Source organism: Chrysochloris asiatica, unplaced genomic scaffold, assembly GCF_000296735.1.
Source record: "Chrysochloris asiatica unplaced genomic scaffold, ChrAsi1.0 scaffold00348, whole genome shotgun sequence".
In the NCBI taxonomy this organism is placed as follows: Eukaryota; Metazoa; Chordata; class Mammalia; order Afrosoricida; family Chrysochloridae; genus Chrysochloris; species Chrysochloris asiatica.
In genome coordinates, this window is record NW_006408866.1 from 440,565 (window position 1) to 464,631 (window position 24,067).

At 43.4% G+C, this 24,067-nt stretch overlaps 1 protein-coding gene across 1 annotated transcript in view; it reads right to left on the reverse strand.

The window, feature by feature from the left end:
* Nucleotides 1-17,627, reverse strand: part of GDE1 (glycerophosphodiester phosphodiesterase 1) — a 22,589-nt gene extending 4,962 nt beyond the window's left edge. The window contains exons 1-4 of the mRNA XM_006875951.1: nucleotides 17,240-17,627; nucleotides 7,578-7,753; nucleotides 6,456-6,561; nucleotides 2,978-3,070 (exon numbers count right to left, since the gene is read on the reverse strand). Coding sequence (XP_006876013.1) covers nucleotides 2,978-3,070; nucleotides 6,456-6,561; nucleotides 7,578-7,753; nucleotides 17,240-17,500 — 636 coding nt within the window. The 5' untranslated portion in view covers nucleotides 17,501-17,627. The remainder of the gene's footprint in view (nucleotides 1-2,977; nucleotides 3,071-6,455; nucleotides 6,562-7,577; nucleotides 7,754-17,239) is intronic.
* Nucleotides 17,628-24,067: the final 6,440 nt, after the last annotated feature.

Consider the following 24,067-nt stretch of genomic DNA (forward strand, 5'->3'; position numbering starts at 1 on the left):
AGGCAAGAGAGAGGACAGAAGAACGTGAAACCACACCACAGTAGGATCGGTGCACTCCAGACTTAAGTAAATTACAAATACTCTGTCTTGTTCAGTAAGTATATCCCAAGGTAAAAAGAAAGAGAGATGGAGGGGGACTGGCAGGTTTTAAGACTTAAAATTAAAACATGCAAAACCTTATTTGGTCCTGATTCACATGAACAATTTATAAAAAGTAAATCAACAAATCATTTTTGCCATTTCTGAGACAATGGAAAATCTATATACTGATGAGATATTGAATGATATCAAAACTTACTGTTAATACTTTAGCGAACCCTCCCAGCTTGCTCATCCATATCCCCCATCCTCCCCAATGTTACTGTGAAGCCAATTACAGATCATTTTTAATGGATGAGTCTTATATGGAGATTATATCCAGGGTTGCCATGAGGTGGAACCAAATCGATGGCACTTAACAACAATGGTATTGGGGTTGTGGTTTTGTTCTTATAAAAATGAATCACTTTGTAAAGATACAATTTTTATGGATGGATGAAATGTCTAACGGTTTGCTTCAAAATAATACTGGGGAGGATGGGGGCTATAGAGGAAAGAGCTGGATGAAGGTACGAGGGTTCGTTACACTTCTCTGTCTGCTTCTGTATGGATTTAAAAGTCTTGGTTCAAACCCACCAGCTGCTCCTCAGAAACCCCACACAGGATTGCTATGAGTCAGAACTAACTCAATGGCACTTAACAACAAGAACATAATAGCAGGGACTCTATAGGATAAGCACTGGACTGAGAACCACCAACTCAAGAAAAAGAGGAAGCGTTCTGCTCCTGCAAAAAGACTGAAAGTCTCAGAAACACCACACAGGGTCACTATGAGTCGAAACCCACAGGACTTAACAACAACAACTACTAGTTATTAAAAACAAAGGAAGAAAAAAGATAGATTCTACTGTTAGTCAGAATTACTGTTGTTGTTGGGTGTGGTTGAATTGGTTCCGACTCATAGTGACCCTGGATAGAGTTTCTGAGGCGTGACTGCTAAGTTTGCACTGTTGACCTTATGGTTCAAACAGACCTGCGATTGAGTGCTTACCTACAGGACTATGTAATTGTTCTGTTTTGACGAAGTTTACCGAAGTACTCTGAACACACCTGTACTTGTTGCTATCAAGCTGAGTCTGACAAAAAATCAGGGCAGAGCTGAACTGCCCCATAGGGCTCCCAAAGCTGTCATTTCTGGGTAATGCGTTGGGCTGTAAACTGCAGGGTCACTGATTCGAATCCACCAACCACTCCTTGGGTGAAAGATAAGGCTTTCTGCTCCCGTAGACAGTTACAGCCTCTGAAATACTTCACAGGTCGATACGAACTGGAACTGACTCAACGGTACACAACCATCTTTAGAGAAGCAGCCTGCCACAACGTTCTCCCTAGGAGTGGCTGGTGGCTCAAACTGCTGGCCTCTCTTAACCACTGTGCCACCAGGGCTCCTTCAACCAGCCTGTGACATCACAGAAAAAGGGCTAAGAGGTGCTGTGGTGTTTCTAAATCGGACAGGAGTATGCTTCCTTTCCTGAAGATCTCTGGTGAACTCGAAAAAGCAGCTTATCTGTGACCTTCGTTCCCTTCAGTTCACCAGGCAGCTATTGTATCCTTGTTGCTGTTGTTGTGAAGTGCTGTTGAGTTGGTTTGGACTCATAGCAGCTCTGTATTGGCAGGGGCCATGATGGCTCTGATAAGAAATACACTGCAACAACACAGAGCAGCGGGAGACCCTATGCATGAAGAAAGCCCACTGTACTGCAGAGCAGTGATGGGTGCCTCATAGACTTGGCAGAGCTTCAAGAGGAAATTTCATGGGGCGGGGGACTTGTAGTCTCTGTCTTTTCCTTTTATGAATAGTTCATTTTTTATTTTTCTTGATTTTATTATAGAAGTTTTTAGTAGAACTCTTCAATGATCATATTAAAGGTAAAAAATTACATTTAGACACCTTCACACCATATTCAATCATGCGTAGTCCCTAAAGAATGCTTTTCACACTAACAATAAGTTTCACCACTAGGAAAAACCAGCTAAAGTTTTTGCCAGTTCAAGTTTAAGATTACATTCAACATTCTGTGTAGTTTCAGTCAGGGACATTAAGACCTTTAGAAAATTAGCTAAAATGCAATTAAGGGCTAAGGGAATAGTAATAGATCATAAGCAGAAATTTAACTAGATGTTTTGTATAAAGAAGTTGTTATAAGGAAGTTGTTCCGTTTCTTCTTAACTATAAAACTTTAAATGCCTTTTTTTATGCTTCTTGTTTAATCAATCATGAGAAACAACTGTGTTGTCAGTTACCACAGCAAATAATGTTTAGGTACATGTTGTGATGAATGAATCTATAGAAAATAATAGGGGAAGGTAGAAATAGGAGTTAAGATTTAGAATTATGTTTTAAGGTTAACCTGACATTTTAAGACGTCAGAAAGATTAAGGTATTTTAACAAGATCATTTGTGTAATGCTTCAAAGAAATTGATTGTTATGAGATCATAGTGTATTGTAACGGTATGTAAGGAGCTGAAAAAATTAAGTATCATCATCATCATCAGAATTTAGCACAAATCATCGACTCCGTTTGATTTCTTTCTTCAGCCGACTCCACACATCCCTTCGTGAGCCCCCCTAATAAGTGTGTCAGGGCTGGCACCCGGCACTGTATAGGGTTTCCAAGGAGCTGCTGATGAGTTTGAACTGCCAACCTTGCGGTCGAGTGCTTTTTCTACAGAGTCACACCAGGACTCCATCTTATGCTTAGACAATTGCTATTGCCACAGGTGTGGTGGTGCAGGGTTGGTGGCACTGGACCACAATGTCGGCAGTTCAAACTCACCAGCCACTCCTCCGAAACTCTATACAGGGTTGCTATGAGTTGGGACCAACAATGGTACTTTATAAATAACACCATGGTATGTAAAGATCCTGCACTTTACCTTATAAATAACTTCTGGCAAGAAAGAGCAGACGATACTATTATTGTATAATTGAGGAAATTCCAGGTAAATCTTCTTTAGAGCAGCAGTAGCCTGTAAAACAAAGATTCATGTATTTATAATTTTTTAAATTGTGACAGTCGCAGTTGTAACTATGAGTATTACACAATCAAACACAACCCTACCTAGTCAATCAGAAGTTGTTGAAAAGAGTATTGGTGGATTCCAGTACCCATTTGGATACATTCCAAACTCACATCGGCAGTAGAAAACCCCCTTTTCCTGAGACTTTTATAAAGTGTGGCAGGCAGTGAAGGCTGGGTGCAAAATTTAAAAATCCGTTCCTTATATTCCAGCTTAGTCACCAGATATACGCACAACTCTATCACCCTTCTGACTTCCAGAGATGAAACCCGGGCCCAGCAGCCAGGGGAAGTACAGAGAAGCAATGGGATTGAGGTGTGGACAAGTCTCTCCACTCTTTCCAAGATGAGTGGAGTTTCTCTCTATAGGAGCAGCCCGGCTAACGAATGAAGGAGAAATCTGAGAATGAAAGTACTGACATTGTTCAGTTCCTCGTGCACTGACAGATCTGGTCACGGACGATCAACATCAGCTGATAGTACAAAAAGAGAGTCAGGTAGATGTTGTGTGGAACACAATGTTGCTACAGCATAATGCTAATTTAAAAAAAGACCCCACACTTTTATAATGAAAAACAAGCACCAAAATGCCTTCAACAAAACAGCAACACAGAACTAATAATCCACACCAGGGCTCCCTTTACTAACGAACCGAGTGTCAGTCCATGATCCAGGTGTTTTCTCTTCACCTGTATCATTTACGTCTCACAACCACGTCAGATGGTGGTGGCTGGTGGTTCGGACTCACAGTGACCTTTAGGGTTTCTGAGGCTGTAAGTCTTTACGGGGGCAGAAAGCCTCCTCTTTCTTCCTCGGAATGGCCGGTGGACTCCAACTGCTGACCCAACACGTAATCTACTATACTACCAAGGACCCTACGCTACTCGGGGGCTGGTTTCTTTTGTTACTCCTAGTTTTGCTCAGGATAAATTGAGGTTTATCAAGGTTAAGGTGTGGCACTGTGGGTTAATGCGCCAGACTGCAAAGCCCTTTGAACTGCAAAGTTGGTGGTTCAAGCTCACCAGCTGCTCCTCGGAAACCCTATACAGGGTCACTATGGGTTGGAGTCGGCTCAATGGCTCTTACCAACAACAACAAAAGTTAAGGTTACACCGTAGTGACAGCACTTGATATGTTGAAAAGACCCTGAGTACTGTCTCCCATGCGTCCCTCTAGACTGCCCACTTGGTGAATTGTGTCACTACACTATGCTTAGGTACGGCCAAACACTTGTGAGCACCTAACCACAAGACTCAAATAAGTGGCTTTTTCCCCTCCTCTTTTTACTTCTTCTCAGAGAATAAGCATGAAGGTCAGTACATTGTGGGCAAACTACAGGCACTATCGGTGCTCCCAAACACAGGTCACGCCGCCAATAAAACCTAAGGTGTTCATTAAAGACACATGCTCCAATAACCCCAGTCTGTTGTTGGTAAGTGCCGTGTAGCCGGTTACGACTCATAGTGACCCTCTATAGGGTTTCCAAGGAGCAGCTGGTGGGTTTGAACCATCAACCTGTGGTTCCCAGTCCAGTGCTGATCTGATAGCACCACACCAGGACACTTTCAGGTTTCTTTCCTGGGTGGTCTGGCCAGGAATCTGCATTTTAAATAGGTACTCCAGGCAACTATGATACAAATCGATGGGGGACCCTGGGCTAGAGGCAGCTGTAAGCTAGTCAGAATACAAGCATACTCCAGGTTGCTGTGCTTCATTTTATCACGTTCTGCAGATACTGTGGTTTTTAAAAAACAAACTGAAGGTGGGTGGTAACCCTGCATCAAGCAAGTCTATCTATCAGTGCCATTTTCTCAACAGCACGTGCTTGCTTCACGTCTGGGTGCATTTTGGTCCTTCTCACAATATTTCCGACTTTTTAGTAATGCTATCGTACATTGAACAGACTACAGCAAAGTGTAAACATGACTTTCACATGCACTGAAAAACCAAAAAACGTGTGTGACTCGCTTTATTGTGAAATCTGCTTTATGGTGGTGGGCTGGAATTGAATCTCAGCACCACCGAGGTCTGCAGGCCTGTAATAGATTAACCAGAGAACCATTCCGACTCTCCATACAATAGGAGCTTCAATATACTAAAACTCAAGCGTATATCTCTAAGCACACACTTCAGATTTTAAGAGCAACTGGCTTAAATTATATCCAGGACCAATTAACAACAACAACAACAACAACACACCCCAGCATTCTCAGTGGCTGGTCACTACTGACTATAACTATTACTAGGCGAAAAATATCTCTTTACCCAGGAGGGAAAAGAAGCATTTGTATTTTAGAAACTGTTTATAAGAGAACAAATGTAACCTGAGCTATATTTTCATTTCCATAGTGATGATGTTTTTATGAGTAGAAGCATACACTCGGAAATGTAAGTGTATTTTCATGAGAAATGTTACACATGTTTAAAGAAAACACAGGACAGGAGCACGACTCTGTGAATCACAGACTTAACAAGACTACATGAGAAGTGATACGAAAGGGAGGCAATCTATAGATGAGAGATGCTGCTGGCTTCAGCAGCTTTCAGTTTGCTCCTGTGGGAGCCTGCTTTCTGTAATGTCCGTTGGAGACCCGTCCCACACAAATGCAGTTGGTCTTGTGTTCACTTCCGGAATTCCTTTTCATGAAGTTGAGTGGTCTATTCCGGAAGTGCCTCTTTATGTAGGCTCTTTTGTAAATGCTTTAAGAAGCCCTAATACTTCAGACATAGTATCAGGAGGGACCAGTCCCTAGAGAAGGCCATCCATCATGCTTGGCAGAGCTGAGATTCAGTGAAAAAGAGGGCAACCCGCAACAGGTTGGATTGGCACAGTGGCAGCAGCAGTGGGTTCAAGTGTAGCAGCAATTTTGAGGCTGGCACAGGACTGGGCGGTGGTGTTTTGTTTTGTTGTACATAGGATTGCTATGGGTTGGAACCCACTCAACAGCACCTAACAACAACAACAACAACATTGATGCACTGGAGTTCTGGTGGGGCACAGAAATCAGCAGGTGGTAACCTGCTTTAGTAAAGATGACATTGGAAATGCTACATGGCAGCTCTACACTGCCCTACTGGGTCACCATGGGTAAATGCTTTCCACAAATGAAAAGTAACCAAAGTTGATTCTTCCCCTTCGTGGTGGTCGAGTTCCATAATGTATTGTGTTCTGTCATGATGTAGTTTTTTGCATTATATATTTCCATTAAGCAAATATATTATAACTTGTAAAACTAATTTAAGAAAAAGAGCAAATATTAATAAACATTCAAAAATGACTAGCAACTAAGTAAGATGTCTTTTTTAAGAACTGAAATCCATGATAAAAGCTGTACCATAGTTGCATGGCCTTTGACATCGAAGTAGATTGTGAGGTTAGAGTCTAGGCATTCTGCCACAGCTTCCCTCAGGGTGGGGATCTTTTCATCAAGAAAATCCTTCCTATAAGAGAGGGGAAAGGAAGTTGTAGGTGGTAGGAAAAAGAGAAAAAGAAAAGTTTAGTGGAACAGACATTTGGCAAATGTCTCTCAACTAAAAGAAAAGAGCGTTCGTCCCAATGTCCTTTCTTCAGCCATACCCTACCTAGCCCTACCTAGGAGAATTACTACTGGTACTTGAACAAAATTATAGACATTCATGGCCAGAACAGCAACAACAAAATTCATTTAATTCTTAGGGAATCACTGACTTCCCACTGAGTTGATACATAATTACTAACTCTATTTGTCACCTTAGGAGACCTCTTAATGAATTTTAAGACCGCCATTGCCCCACACAGGAGAAATTCCTGGGAGTAAGCAAACCCATCAACTTGTTGCTATGCATTCGTTTAAGTGTAATTTTTTTACAGGCCTAGAAAAGATCTGATTTTTGGATAAAGAAAACAAAGGTTAAGTGCTGGGTACATAAGACATCGGCTCTTCTTACACAGTTAAGATTTAACTTTAGCTAATTCAACTGTATCATTTCCACTGTAAGATGTTTCGTTTTTTTTTAAAAAAGATGATGATCATTTCAATGGTACAGGTGTTTCTGCCAGTCCTTCTACCTGTCCCTGGGGAGTGAGATATTATTTATTATTATTTGAAGATTTTTTATTTATTTTTTTGGAGTGCCTGAAGACAAGAAGATTAACCAGTAAACTTTGGAATTGCTTTCAGCCTCCTGATTCTATCATCTGTATGACAGTACAAAGTTCATTGTCAGACTAGACAGAATATTGAGTTCAGACTCATTCCAGATCCACATTTGGCCGTAGCAGGAAAAGGCTGAAAAACATGCATCCCATATTGCTGTTATTCCTGGCAGCACCTGTTCATGACGTGGGAAACCTGTATGCAGTTCAAACACAAAACCACCTCTCCTGGAGCAGAAGATGCCATTAGAAGGTGCTGATGTTCAGCCGTGAATTTCAAACACAGGTAAAAGACATGGTTAAGTGACAGAAAACCACTCACCTCAACCTGTGCTTTGCTGCAGGATTCAGTTTCCTGATTTGTTCAAATGTCAAATCACGTAACTGCCCAGTCCCATCGGTTGTCCTGTCCACGGTGGTGTCATGCATTAAGACAGGAATCCCATCGGATGTAAACTCAAGGTCCAACTCCACACCTGTTGCTCCATTCTTAGCTGCCTTAACAAAAACACCAACAATATTAATGTCAAATGGCCACAAATGTCATTTGGAAATCTAGACACCAAGAAGACTAATAACAAGGCTGCCTTACTGAGTTCTGTCCTTTCCCAAAACAAACAGCAACCCCAACCCGCTCCTGTCACCTACACTTCTATACTTATCAGATTCCTTACAAATGGTGATGTCCTCCTTTCCTCGCCACCCACAGTGGCAAATAAAAGACACTTCGGTAACTTCCGTTTTTCTCTGGTTGCCTTGCCTGTATTTGGTTATTAATAGCTCACAAATGTTTAGACAAATTCCCATTTACCTACACTGTCTGATGCAGAAGCTCAGATGAGTTCCGAATTTGCTGATTGGTCAGATACATCACTACTTTGGCATAAACAAGAAGAATACAGAACCAGGGAACAAGAGTACGACCCTACACAAGATGGATGATACAACAGATGTGACAAGGGTTTAAGCAAGGCAACAACTATGAGGATGGCGCAAAGCCTGGCAGTGTTTTGTTCTGTGTTATGTGGGGCTGCTATGAATGGGAACTGACTCCACAGAACCTAACAACTATTGCAACTCCACCTGCTGTAAGAGAAACACTAAGCCTGTTTCTAGAGAACACTTTACATTGTGCTGATTGGCCTAACCTTGGCTATTGGTAAACTTGATAAGATGTACTTGCATCTTTTGAAACAAGATAACTATTCAATTTTGTATGCAATGCTCTTGAGACATACACTCTCTAATGTTGGTTCGCTTCCTTCCTCATCACAATGCAGCTATGAAATGCTTATTATGATCAAGGTTTCAGCTTTATATTTTTGAAATTATGGTGTGGCACTGTGGGTTAATGCGCTGGACTGCAAAGTCAGTTTGAACAGCAGGGTCATTGGTTCAAGCTTACCAGCTGCTCCTTAGAAACCAGGGTTCTTAGAAACAGGGTCACTATGGGTTGGAACTGACTCAAAGGCACTTAATAACAACAACATAAACATATATGGAGTCCTGTTATGTTAACTGAAGGGTTGGTGGTCAAACCCACCAGCGGCTCCGGAGGAACAAGATGTGGTAATTCACTTCTGGAAAGATCACAGCCTTGAAAACCCTAGAGGGCAGCCGTACCCTGTCCTGTAGGCTCACTAGGAGTCAGAAGTTGATGCTCACATCCCTGGAATGTTGCTGGTAAGTGCCATAGAGTTGGTTCCAACCCATAGCGACCCTGGATAGGGGTTTCCAAGGACTGGCTGGTGGGTTTGAATCACAGACCTTGTGGTTAGCAGTCCAGTGCTTATTTTACATTGCCACACTTCACAACCCTACTAACATTCCCATTTTATCAATATGAAGCTGAGACAGAGAGATTAAGAAACTTGTTCAGAGTCATACAACATAGAAGATGGTAGAGGCTGTACTCTTCAATGTTATTGCGAGTGTCAACAATACAAACACGTGCCCAGTAGCTGAAATGCCCCCATTCATTTCCTTGGCTTCCTTTGGGAAGGTCAGTAACCATGTACGAGTTGATGTGTGCTGTTTTCATATTATTTCCTTATATGTCTTTTTATGTATTTATCATACATTTATGTACCCATAACAACATACAGCAATGTGCCAGTACATGGTTGTTGTTGTTGTTATGTGCTGTGGAGTCGGTTCTGATTCATAGTGACCCTGCACAGGGTTTCCGAGGCTGTAAATCTTTACTGGAGCAGAAAGCCTATCTTTCTCCCGCGGAACAGCTGGTAGTTTCGAATTGTTGACCTTGAGATTAGCAGCCCCATTCATAACCACTACGCTACCAGAGCTTCTGCCAGTACGTGGGTAAGCACTCAATAAATATTAGCCATTGTTATTTATTGTGTCCTTTTTAAGAGATATTAAATTGTAACACAAACTGATCAAGTTTCCTTATGAATATTCTTCTATCTTATGGAATCTCTCCCACCTGTACCATGTTGCAAAGATATACAACTGTATTTTCTTCTGTTCCAAGCTTGATATTCATATATAGGACCAAGATTCACCCCCTACCAAAACCACAACAGGACGGGTTCGAATCCCAATTCCATCTAGGTCAAGTTACTTACCCAGTCTAGCCTGTTTCATTATTTTAAAGATGAAATCACTGTGAAGATTAAAAGCAATGCATGTGCTCAGAGCTGGGATGCAATATAAACTATATAATGAGAAAGGTATTTTGCCTTAGTGAAAAAGTTATCCCAAGAATACTTATATTTATAGTGACACAAGGAGTCTGGGTGTGGCACTGTGGGTTAATGCACTGGACTGCAAAGTTGGTTTGAACCACAAGGTGCGCGGTTCAAGCTCACCAGCTGCTCCTCGGAAACCTATACAGGGTTGCTATGGACTGTAACTGACTCGATGCCACTTCACAACAACATAGTGACACAAGGCTGAAAGGGGCATCTTTTCTAAGTTAAACACAGAATAATATACTGGAAAAGCAACATAGGTTATAGATATATAAGGTAAAACAAAATCACATTTTCAGTATACGAGAAAGCTTCAAAAAGTTCATAGACAGTTCCGTTACCTTCTAATTCTGTTTTTCTAAGAACTTTTGAAGCCCGTTCCTATGTTCTCTCACTATAACACAAATGTTATTCTTATTCCTTTATGCCAGCACTATAACAACAACAACATTCAGAAAGAATTTATTTTGCTCACTGTCAATGAAGAAAACCAGATTCCATTACCAGTGTAGAGTGGCACAATGGAGTAAGCGGAGATTTTATAATCTGACCAAGTTCAACCTAGAATCTTTTTTCTTTCGCTTTACTGAGCTATAATTCACATATACAACTGACTCATTTAAAGTGTACAATTCAATGATTTTAGTATATTCAGAGTTATACAACCACTATCACGATACATTTTAGGACATTTCCATTGCTCCCCAAAGAAATCCACACCTGTTAGCAACTTCCTATTTTTTCCCATCCTTCCCCCTTGCTCCGTGGCCCTGATCCATTAGACCCCATAGGACAGAGCAGAATTGCCCCTGAAGGGTTTCCAAGTCTGTAGTATTTACAGGGAGTCCTGGTGTGGGGTTGTAACATAAGTACTAGAGCGCAAGGCTGGTTTGAACCTCAAGGTCAGCAGTTCAAATTCACCAGCCATCCTCAGAAACTCTATACAGGATCACTATGATGGCACTTAACAATAACAACAACAAAAAAAAACAATAACATTTGCAGAAGCAGATGACCACATCTTTCTCTCTCGGATAGGCTGGTGGGTTCAAACCACTAACCTTTCCCTTAGTAGCCAAGTGCTTAACTACTGCACCACCTGGGCCCCTCCTTCTGGCCCTAGGTAACTATGAATTGACGTCTGTCACTATGGATTTATATATTATGGACATTTATACACTATGTGGCCTTCTATGACTGGCTTCTTTCACTTACCATCTTTTTTTTGGTTTGTTTAAACTTTTTATTGTGAATGGAATGAAGCTTTACAGAGAGGATCATCAGTTTTACATTCAACCCATCTTACACTTTATTTCATCTCAATGACTACAATCCCCTCAATGCAACAACCGTTACCCCACGTCCTCCCTGGGGCTCCTGTTTCCGTTCCACTCTCCTTCTCATCCCTTCTCAACTTTGTTCTTTGGTCAATGGTGCCCTCTGAATCTTGACTGGAGGACCATTCCGTGTGAGCAGACCTTAGTTGTGTTGTTGTCCCCTCTACGTACCTATCTACTGCTGGGCTGAAAACTGGGCCACAAGGGTTAGTCCCATTTGAAACCTGCAGGGTGGTTGAGGGCTAGAGTCTCAGGTTCCTCCAGTAAACCTGATATTGTTTTCACAATTTTGAGTTCTGTTCCACATTTCCTCCCACTCTAACCAGGACCTTCTGAAACATGATCCATTTCAGAACAGTTGGTAGTGGTATTAGCATCATAATTTTAAGGTCTATCCATGTTATAATATACATCAGCACTGCATTCCTTTTTCACTGCTGAATAATATTCCATTTTATGGCTATAGCATATTTTGTTTACCCATCCATCAATTGATAGACCTCTGTGTTGTTTCTACTTTGGGGATTTGAATGTTCATGTACAGGCTTTTGTGTGGACATGCTGTAAATTCTCTAGGATATATACCTAGGAGTGAAACTGCTGGGTCACATGGTAACTAACCGTCAGACTGGTTTCCCACTAGCCGGTTCTGATTTCCTCGCGGCCTCACCAATACTTGTCCTTCTGATGACAGGTCATTCCTAAGTTATGACGGGGTTCCGTTCTGATGAATCTGTTGTAAGCTGGTTCTGACGGTAAGCTGCACTCTGGAGAATGGGCTGTGTGAGTATAATTTCAGCCCTGAGTCCCTGTTTATAACAGCATATCCGATTTAGGCATTAAGGACTCCTGGTGACATGCTGTAGGATAAGCACTGAATCACAAGGTCGATTTGAACCACAGGTGGTGGTTCAAACCCACCAGCTGCTCCTTGGAAACCCTATACACGGCCGCTATGAGTCGGAACCGACTTGATGGCACTTAATAACAAACAACATTGCAAATAAGGATTCCTGGATTGGCACTGTAGGATAAGCACTGGACCACAAGACCGGCAGTTCAAACTCACCAGTCGCTCCTCGGAAACCCTATACAGGGTTGTTATGAGGTGGTACTTACAGTACTTAACACACTGGATTGCAAACCACAAGGTTGGTGGTTAAGAGTCCACCAGCCACTCAAAAAGATGAGGTTTTTTGTTCCCACAGATTTACAGCCTTGGAAACCCTACTGACTCAATGGCACTTAATAACAATGCAAAGACTAGCTAGATTTACACCATTTGGTATGCTCTTAAGTGTGCAATAATAGCATTATGGGAAAGTTTGAAATATTGTGTGAACGATCAAGATGTGACACAGAGACACTAAGTTAGTACATGCTGTTGGTACACGGCACCGACAGACTTGCACAACGCAGGGTTGCCACAAACCTTCAATTTGTTTAAAAGAAAAAAATAAAATAAAAGCAACGTTTGCGAAGATGAAGTCTGTCTGTAACATGAACTCAAGACATGCTCAACAGAAGCACACAAGATCTGAATGGAATTTCCCTCTACAGGGATTCCCTTAAACACAACAGGACATGAAGCGCTACATGCCTAGGAGTGGTTCACACACATACTCTCTCAATCATTGACTATGACTAGCATGCACCCAGCCCCTCTCCTGCTCACACCACCACCCACAGGCAGCACCCTCAGTATATACTTACTGAATACCTTCTGTGCTCAATGAACACTGAGCTATCCTTGAAGTAAAGCCACCTAACGGTAAGCTGAGGTGGAAGCTAATGACAACTATGTCCTTTTTTTCCTACGACAAATATCTTCGTTCTTTTTATGACAATACCACCTCTGGGTATGGATACCACTTCATCTCTCTCCCAGCTTCAGTTTACATTCTAATGGAAAGTAACAGTCTTCAATTTTTAAACCAATGCTAGAAAAGCTACTCTCACAGTCTCCCTTCCATCACAAAGAACCAAGGAGAGAGAAACATAATGGAAGGTTGTTGATGTTAAGTCTCTTGTGCTTTGGGCATGTTGTCAAGAAGGACCTGGCCCTGGAGAAGGACCTCAGGCTAGGTAAGTGGAGGGTCTGTGGAAGTTAAGGTTTTGTGTCACGTTGGCTGTGCCAGGATTCTCACTGGTTTTGTACTCACGTGCAGTAAGCCCCCATGACAAGATCTAATGTAATGCGCCCAATCCTAGGATGGGATCTGATATGATTGGCTCTGATCTGATGTTGTAATTATCTTGTGTTATCAATCCGAATTCTAGGATGTTAATGAGGTCAGAAGCCGTCTACAGGATTAGGTTATATCTTGAGTCAATCTCTTCTGAGCTATGAAAAGAAAGAAAAGTGAGCAGAGAGAGAGAGAAGGACCTACTACCACCAAGAAAGAGGAGCCGGGAGTGTGTTCTTTGGACCGGGGTCCCTGCGCTGTGAAGCTCCCAGATCCAGGGGAAGACTGATGCCAAGACACACGTAGCTCTCCAAGGACTGCTGGAAACAGACAAGGACTTTTCTCCAGATCGAGGGCTCTGAATGTGGACTTCTAATCTCCTAAACTGTGTGAGAAGAAATTAGCTTGTTAAAGCCATCCACTTGTGGTATTTCTGTTACAGCGGCACTAGCTAGCTAGACAGACACCCCTCAACAACATGGACTGGTACGGTGGTAGCAACCATGGTCTCAAATGTAACAAATGTGAGGGACGGTGCAAGACCAAGCAGCGTTACGTTCTGCTGTACACAGGGTCGCTGTGAGTTGGAACGGACTCGATGGTACCTAACAACAATGACAACAGGTGCTAGTGCATTGATTTTGACTCATGGTGGTGGTGGTATGCTGTGGAGTCCATTCTGACTCATGGTGACCCTGTATAGGGTTTCCGAGGAGCAGGTGGGGAGCTTGAACTGCCAACCTTGCACTTCAAACTGACTCTGCAGTCCAGTGCATTAACCCGCAGCGCCACACCAGGACTCTGATATAACACAACATAGGAATGACTACAAATCTATCCATGCCTTTTTTTTAACAGGATGGGCTTACTTTTTACACCATATTTATTTAATCTGTATGCTGAGCAAAGAGAAGCTAGATTATATGAAGCAGAACAACATGATATCAGAATTCAAAGAAGACATCATTAATAACCTTCAATATGCAAATGATACAAAGTTGCTTGCTGAAAGCAAAGAGGACTTAAAATACTTACTGATAAACACCTTGCACCTCAGTATAAAGAAAACAAAAATCTTCACTACTGGACCAATAAATAACATCCATATAAACGAGAAAAGATTGAAGTTGTCAAAGACTTCATTTTGCTTAGACCAACCATCAACAGTCATGGAAGCAGCAGTTAAGAAATGAAACGGACATATTGTATTAGGTAAATCTACTGCACAAGACTTCTTTAAAGTGTTGAAGAGCAAAGATGTCAGTTTGAGAACTAAGTGTGCCTGACCCAAGCCATGGTATTTTCAATAGCCTCATATATATGTGAAAGTTGGACAATGAATAAAGAAGACTACAGAAGAATTGATGCATATGAGTTTGGTGTTGGAGGAGAATATAAAGTACCATGGATTGCCAGGAAAAAACAAATCTATGTTGTAAGTACAATCAGTATACTCCTTAGAAGCTAAGATGGCCAGACTTTATCTCTCATACCTCAGACATATTATCAGCAGGGACCAGTCCTTGGAGAAGAACATCATGCTTGGTAAAGTGGAGGGTCGGCAAAAAAGAGGAAGACCCCCAACAAAATGGACGGGCACAGTGACAGCAGCAATGGGCCCAAGCGTAGCAACGACTGAGACCCGGTGGACGACCAGGCAGTGTTTTATTCTGTTGAGCATGAGGTCACTATGAGTGGGTACCAACTCCATGGCACCTAACAACAATAACATGCGCTCACTTTATGTCTCTGTGTCAGATTTTGATAATTCTCACTTATTGATCGACTCCATGGCACCTAATAACAACAGTCTTTATCAGAACAAAGTGCCAGGCCTATTTTCCTATAGCATCTATGGGTGGGTTTGAACCACCGACCTTTTGGTTAGCACCAAGCGCTTAATATCTGTGCCACTAACTCAGTTTAAAAACTCAGGTACCCTCCACTGAGTCAAAGGCTGCCTACCTGAAATCCTTCTCTTTTCAAAAAAAAAAAAATTTTTTTTTTTTACCTTTACATCAAAGGAATTTGAAAGTCACACTAACTTCAGAGTCCTGGCAGAACAGCCGACAGGCAGTTTATGTGGATTATCTCTTGGAATCATCACAGACTATTAGGCAGATAAAGTCCCTGGGTGGTACAAAGGTTAATTTACTTAGCTTCGAACTAGAAACTCAGAGATTGTAATCTATGTAGAGAAGTCTTGAAAAAAGGCCTGATCTACTTCCCAACAAACCAGACACTGAAAACCCTCCAGAGCAGAGTTTTACTCTTACACACGGTGGTTAATTCAAGGAAGGACTCATTGGCAACTTTTGTTTTTTTAACCAATATTATTCCCACTTTACCGATGGGGAACTGGAGTTAGTAGAGTTGGTACTAGAAGGGGGATGTCTATGGCTCACTCACAGGCAGTGACCCAAGAACCTGGCTTGCTACACCCCAGTCATGAGCAAGACTGAGGTACATCGTGCTTTGAGTAATTACTCATTACACAATACTGTCTGTCCTATTTAGACAGTGTTTTCCTCGACCACATTCTAATCTATGACAGAGAGCACTGGGCTGGAATCAGAAAGTTGAAAGCTGGAGAGAGATGAAGGCATGGGAGACTCCATTTTCCCACTCACTTAATAAGAAAATCATGTTGGAAAGAAAGGAGAGGACCTGATATATTTGAAAAGTTCTTTTACTATGCAAGCGGTCATTATTAGGAAGCCAGGAGATGGTCAGGATTATCCAGTGTCAGGAATGGGTGGGGGCCTTGTGAGATGAGGAGGCAGAAAATCATCCCTCCTGGGGGCAGGGGTGGGGTGGGGTTGCTGTGTGAGCCCAAATGTTTGCTCTGGGGATGGGTGTGTGTGTGTGTGTGTGTGTGTGTGAGAGAGAGAGAGAGAGAGAGAGAGAGAGAGACCAAGCAAAGCACCCAGTTCTGCTGAAGGTGTTTGACTCAGAATAAACTCAAGTCAATAACTGACCAAGGAGTGCAGTGGCTCCTCAGGACAAGCACTGGACTGAAAAACACAAAGTCAGAGGTTGGAGCCCACCAATCGTTCTGTGGGAGAAAGATGCGGCTTTCTGCTCCTGCAAAGATTTACAACCTCGGAAATTCTACACAGGGTCACCGGACAACACAACTCTTACAACAACAACAAATGAACAAGACTACAAAGGGGCTTCCAAAAGTTCACGGAGAACTTGCATTATCTTTTCATTCCATTTTCTCCATGAACTTTTGGGAGTCCCCTGGGCTTCAGGCTGCAAAGGCCTCTTCTGTTCCCTGGACATTCAATGTCCAGGGACAATCCGCCCCCCCCATCCCACGGCTGTCTCCTCCTAATTCTGGTTTCAGTTCAAGTATCACTATCTAAATATATCCTGTATGCTCTATCTAAAATAACAACGTCCAGCCTTACCCTATCTCTTCATTGCACTTTTGGCCCCTAGGAATTATCTCTAGCCGTGGACGTGTTTAAGGCCTGTCTTCCCCCTCCATTGTAGGCTCCACGGAAGCAGGGACCCTGTCGGCCTAGGTCACCCTCAGTGAGGAGGACACAGTAGCAGGCGTTCTAGAAATAGATGCTTTAGTAGTCTATAAAGACCTGAACTCGGGACGGATCAGGCACCATCGGTAGGAGAACAGGGTCTGGAAAGCCTATCTTGACAAGACCGGGGGACCTTCGGAAGTACAGACAGTAGACCAAGCGCTCAGGTGGGGCTGAGAGGCGCTGGGCGTCGGGGGCTCACCTGCCTGATGGCCGCCAGGGTATTTTCGGGCGCGTCGTGGCTGCCACCGCGGTGGGCGATCACGGAGACGCGACCCCGGGGCTTGAGCACCTGCAGGGCCCTGGAGGAGGGCACCGGCTCGAAGCTGAAGAAGCGAAGCAGGACGTAGAGGCTGCCGGTGAGGAGGCAGGCATTGAAGGGGCTGCGTGTCACCAGGAGCACCAGCAGCAGCAGGAAAGAGAAGGGGCCCAGGAGGCCCCCCTGTTCCTCCCACAACCACATGCCGGTGCCCGCACCGGCAATGACGGGAGTCCCCGGCCCGCCGGGCTCCCGGGACAGGAGAACGACAGGAGACGGAGAGAATCCAAGGCACTCGCCCCAGCTGACCCCCACGGAGGGAACCAGCGCCGCACAATGGCGGCGGCAAACACATCCGGAGAAAGAGACTGACGTCTCCGGGCGTGGTCGCTACCATGGCAACGGAGGCGGGCCCTGGCTCCCGGTTCACGTTCCAAGGGGACTTTAGGTTTTTCAGGTTGAAGACGTAAATGGACTTTAAGACGGTAGGGGACACGAGGAAGGATAGAAGAGTCGTTGCACGGTTAGAGGGCTAGAAGGGATTATAGTGTTGCCTTCATTCTACTCGGAAGGAAACTGAGGCCAAGAGGGCCTTGAAAGGCGAGATGCTTAGCCTATTCATAAATTCAAGATGTGCCAAACACCGGTCCAAGTCCTGGGAAACACCATTGAACAGCAACCCCAAAGTCTTTGGGCTTGTGGAGTTTACATTTTAATGAGGAAAAACAATTGTGTTAATAAGCGGATTTAACATTTATAGAGCACATACAATGTCCAGGGGACTGTGCCTAGCAAATGCTTTGTGTGCCTTATCTCCTTTATTCTCAAAGCAGCCTCAATAGATAGATGCTGCCAGAAGACCGGTTTTAGTCGACTAATAAGCAATTGTCCGATTCTGAGGGAATGGAAGAACATAGCAAGAGGCACAGTCAGATGATAATTTTAGAAGGAATTTTAATGACTCATTTTATAGATCAGGAAACTAAGGTCAGGATTGTTGTTGTTAAGTGCCATCGAGTCGGGTCCGACCCATAGCGACCCTGTACAGGTTTCCGAGGGTGTAAATCTTTACGGGAGTAGAAAGCCTCATCTTTCTCCCGCGGAGCGGCTGGTAGTTTCGAACCGCTGACCTTAAGGTTCGCAGCCCGATTCGTAACCACTATGCAAGGTCAGGACTAGTGAAGTCAAAGGTAGAGTCAGGACAGATGTCAAGCCACCCCAGTTTTAGTCCTGTGACTTTTTCACTGTTAATCCTCCTTCCGGAGTCCTGGTGTGGCGCTGTAGGATAAGTACTGGACTATAAGGTCGGTTTGAACCACAAGGTCGGTGGTTCAAATTCACCAGCTACTCCTCGGAAACCCTATATAGGGTCACCGTGAGCCGGATTCAACTCGACGGCACTTAACAACAGCAGCAACAAAAACCCCCTCCCAGTTTACTTTTGCTGTTGTTAAACGCTGTTGAGTCGGTTTCGACTTATGGCAACCCGGTATAGGGTTTTAGAGGACTTGCTGGTGAATTAGAATCCCTGACCTTGAAGTTAGAAGCACACAGCGTCACACCTTCTACTAAAGGAGTTTATCTAGGCATTGTGTAAGATTATCCCAACTGTTCTCCACAACAACCCTTGTCATTGGTACCTTTTAAATACCCCCCCCCTTTTTTTTATCATGCAAAATAGGCACTGGAAGGATGGACAGTAAGAAAATAAAGCCAAATAGGGAATGTAAAAACAAAACACCAGTTGCTGTCAGTTCAATTCTAATTTATGGGGACCTCATGTTTTCCAGAGTAGAACTGTGTTCCATAGGATTTTCAAAGCCTGGTTTATCTGAGGTAGATTGCCACACTTTTCTTCTGAGGTACCTTTTGGCAGACACAAACTAACAACTTTTGGGTTAGCAGTCAAGCAACTTAACTGTTTGCTTCACCCAGGGACAAGGAAGGGAGATGGGCCACTAAATCACATTGAAAAGTTGGTAGCGTGGATAGTGAATTTTGACAAAAGATCCGGGGCTTCTTGAACCTGTTATTTTTCTTCTTGAACATCTTTTCTCACTGATTTGTAAAAGGTTAAAGATGTTTTAGGGTTAAGAGCTGGTATCTGTGAATTCAGCAGTATTTTATCTAAAAAAAAAAAATTTGTTTTTTTTTTGGTGAGTGTAAGTTTTCCAACGACCACACAGAGTTTATCTCTATATAGATACGTTAAAAATAGTAATTTTAAGGAACTTTTCGGGGAGCTTCAGATCCTTAGAAGGTTCCTGTTGTTGTTGTTAAGTGCCGTCGAGTCGATTCCGACCCATAGCGGCCCTGTACAGGGTTTCCGAGGAGCGGCTGGTGAGCTTGAACAGCCGACCTTGAAGTTCAAATGGCTTTGCAGTCTGGCGCATTAACCCACAGCGTTCCTACTGTATCATAAAACATTGTAAGTATAGAGACACTTAAGACTACGTCTCCCAGCGTGCACCACACTTGCCACAAACATCTACGTCCTCCATCATTGAGCGAAAGCGTGTACGCGCAGTGCACCTCGGGGATAGTAGTTTTTTCTCTAGCTTCGTGCATTACAACGACCGTGAAAGCAAACACCGGAAGTGCCTGTCCTAGAAGGTGGAGTTCAGGCTGCTGCGGCGGCGGTTGCCTGGAGCCCGCGTTGCCGCTTGAGACCCGTAATATGGCGGGGAGGAGGAGGAGAAGGCGGCGGTGGACTGGACTGCGCTCTGTCAGTACCACTTGAGCCGTTTGCTTTCTGTCGATACCCGGAGTGAGGGGAGAAAAGCTGACGGGGCTGTGAGGAACCAGGTGTGTGCGTGAGGCGAGGGTTCGATCCTCAGCGGGTCCGGGTGAGAGGCAACCCAGCGAGGCGGAACTGGCGCCCTGAATTGCTGAAGGCGGGCTCCATACCGAACTCGAGAGCAGGTTCTGAGCTTTGGCACGAGCCCCGGGAAAGCTCCCGGGTTGGGGACCGGCGGCGGGGATGCTTGGACGCGCCCCTCAGGGCCTTTGGGAGCTTATTTGCAGGGCTGGGTGAGGTGGGCTTCGGGTGCTGGGGGTCAGGGTCGAGGACCACTGGTAAATAAACGCGGCCCAATTCCGGAGAACCGCTTCTTGTTGATGAGCTGTTTGGGGCTCCAGGTGCTGGCGAGGGGGCCCCAGGGGTGCACTGGCCATTTCTGAACTCCGGTAACCACAACCCAAGGCCCTGGGAACGCTGTTGACGCTGCCTTAGCGACTCTCTGGGGCTTAAGTGCAAGTTTAATAAAATAAAGCAAATTCACTTGATCGCCTTCGCCGCGGGCTCGGTGGTTCCCACCCTGTGCTTTACTTAGTACCAGCCCTCTATTGCCAATTTAGGCCAGTGGCCAGGCGCCTGAAGATTGATGGGATGGCCAGAGGGGTCTGGAAAGGGCGGAATGAGAAAGCTGTTGGCCTCCTTTCCATGTTTGGTAAGTTACATTGGAAACTTACCAGAAACATGCTCTGTCACTAACTTCCAGGAATTCACATCCAATCCTTACAAGATCCCGGTCAATGAGAGACTCTTGATTATCCCTAATTACACACTAGGAAACTGAGGCATGGGAATATATGGCAGTGACTTGCACAATTCGTATGTGCCTGAATGAGAAACCTCCTCTTAATGCCTCAGTTGTTGGTAAGTGCCGTGTAGTCAGTTCTGACTCATAGCGACTCAGTGTAGGATTTCCGAAGAGCTGCTGGTGAGCTCGAACCACCGACTTTGCAGTTCAAACCGACTTTGCAGTCCAGCCTTTACAAGACACTTATTTACATCTTGTGGAGGGCTGATGGGTGGGTAAACAAACAACTAGGATCTGAAAAACAGAAGAGAACAAGGCAGGATCTGTTATGTTAGTTTTTTGTCTTTCCCATCAGTGACATTTCTGGCATGGTGCTGTAGGATAAGCACTGGACCACAATGTCTGTTTGAACTGCAGGCGCTCCTCAGAAACCCTCTACAGGGTTGCAATGAATTGGAATCGATTCGAAGGCACTTAACAACACTTGTCAGGTGAGGGGGCAGAGAGTAGAGCCCCGAGTACATGGGGTTTGCCAGTAGGCTCAGATGGTATAGGGTCCGTAGTACTTGGATGGTATAAATGGAGAAAACAAGGCATGTCTGAGCCTGTTCCAGCTGAGGATGATTAATTGAAATGGACCAGTAGTGCCTGATGGTCAAGTATGGGGCAGTAGATTTGTGGTTGAGTGACCTTGTAGTCAAACACTTGATGGAAATCAAGCCTGACTGGCAGTGGTAATTGTGGTGTGAGAAACGTTGTGCCCTCCTTGCTTAATCATATGGGTACAAACGGCTCCCTTTTGAAATGGTTGCCTTTGCACTTTAGAGGTACCATGAAATCAGGTCATCTGTGAGCAGACCTTGGTCTCACTGCTTTGCTGTTTCTCTCTCTCTTTTTTTTCCTTCCTCTAAGTAAGTTGACCTTACTGTGTGAACTACTTACCCTAGTTCATTTATTCCATACTTCGATCAGTGCCTACTGTGTGCGGACGCTGCTCCATGTGATGGGAGTTGAGTGGTAAGCAGGGTTGAGCTGGGTTCTTACTCTGGAGCTGACATTTTGGTGAAGGAAGACAGACAAAAGCCGAGGAAATACACAGGGTCATTTCAGAAAGTGCTAGCTAAGTGCTATGAGAATTGGTGAAGGACAGGGCTGTGTAATAGTGACTGAGTCACTCACTGAGATGGGCTAGTCAGGGATTGCTGGGCAAGACCCAGGCAGGCTCGGGGATCCTTTGGCAATTTCCGTAATTACCAAATTAGTATTTGGATTTGGATGTTTAATGCACTACTGTATGCTCTAAGTTAGGCTGTAATCATAATACATTATGGTATGTTTGCTAATGTGTAGGACCGCAGGACTGTTTCAGGGACATGAGTTAACTTTCTAAAGCACTGAGGTATATTTATATGATGTTGTTTAAAGAAAAATAAAATGATTGCCACCAAAGTATTTTGTTGTTGTTGTTTTTGTTAAGTGCCATAGTTGGTTCTGACTCATAGGGACCCTATAGGGTTGCCAAGGAGCGGCTAATGGGTTTGAACCACCAACTTTGCGGTTAGCAGTCCAGTGGTTATTCTACAGCACCCCATATATTTCTTCCACCCTGAAATAGAATTTCATCCTTTACTGTGTACGAATAGGATAATATTACATTAATTGTATGAATACTCTAAGTTTTCAGTGATGCTGGATAGACATCCTGATGCTGTAGTAGTTAAGCTCTTGCTGCCAAACAAGAAGTCGGTGGTTCAAAGTCTGCAGCCATTCCATGGGAGAAAAATGTGGCAGTCAGTGTCGGTAAACATTATAGCCTTAGAAACCCTGTGGGACCGTTGTACTGTGTCCTACAGGTCACTATAGGTTGGAATCAACTCGGTGGTAGTGATACTAGATACATGGATTGTGTAAAAAATACTTTGGAGTATTTTAGCAGAAATTGGATCATTTGGCTTTTTCTTCTTTGCTGTTGCTGAATATTTTGGTTGTTTAAAATACCTTACTATGGGTTGAAATCTAGACTAAAAATGAGATATTGCTATGGTTTTACTACATTGAGGTATTTTGATTTTTGCTTTTCTTATTTTGTGAATGTAAGTTTACAAAATAATCTCTTTTGTATTCTAGAGAACCATTCCTTTTAAATGAAAAAATCCCACTTTGTATAAATTGAGTATAGAAGTAATTATAGCGTATGAAATATTAGGATGAAGTGTTGTTACTTACAAGACTGCCAGTTAGTCAAAAGTAGCAATGTATCTAATTTTTTAAAAAATTTAATCATATTTTAGTATGTTTTTTACAGGGTCGCTATGGGTCGGAACCGACTCGACGGCACTTCACAACAACAACAACAATAATTGATTTATAATTATTTAGCACACTTTAGTGTGCTAAATTTCTAAGTGTCTTGAAGCCTAGGACATGACATTCTATCTTATTTCCTTTTTGTCCATCCAACATCATGAAGTGAATTTCCTGCCCGCTCTTTGTCTTTAGTTAATTGTTCTTAAAGGAAGACTATTGTATTACAGTTTTTGCTTTTCAAACTTCTACTGGTTATGATTCTGAAGATATCTCTTCTAATTTTTCCCTTGCTTATTTAAAAGAAACAGCACCACACATAATGCTATGCAAACAAGCAATCAATAAATCTTTATGATAACTAAACAAATGGAGTGGTGGTGTGGCACTATAGGGTAAGTACTGGACTGCCAACCACAAGTTTGGTGGTTCAAACACACCGGCTACTCATCAGAAACCCTATGAGTTTCTGGGTCACTACTTGACAACACTTTTAACAACAACAAGGCAAGTGAATAAGGTTGTTAATCCCTCCTGGTTACCTGGTATTTTCATTACCAACATCACCACTTCCTAGAAACTGTGAAGCTACTGAGTTTATTTTAAGTATTTTGGCAGTGGTCTCAGTTTTCAGCAGCATATACCTACTCCTCACTCAGTGACTCTCATTATTGAACAGTTTGTGTTTATGTCCACTGTAAAAATCTATCCAACTCTTTTACGCATTAGCAGTGTATGTCTGGCAGTGCTGAACACCGGGTCACTGGCTTTGGTGGTTAAGGTTATGTGTCAACTTGGCAGTTATGTAAAGATGTAACTTGGCCGTTATATAATGATGTAACTTGGCAGTTATGTAATGATGTAACTTGGCAGTTATGTAATGATGTAGTTCATCTTCCATTTTATGATATGATGTGGTTTTCCT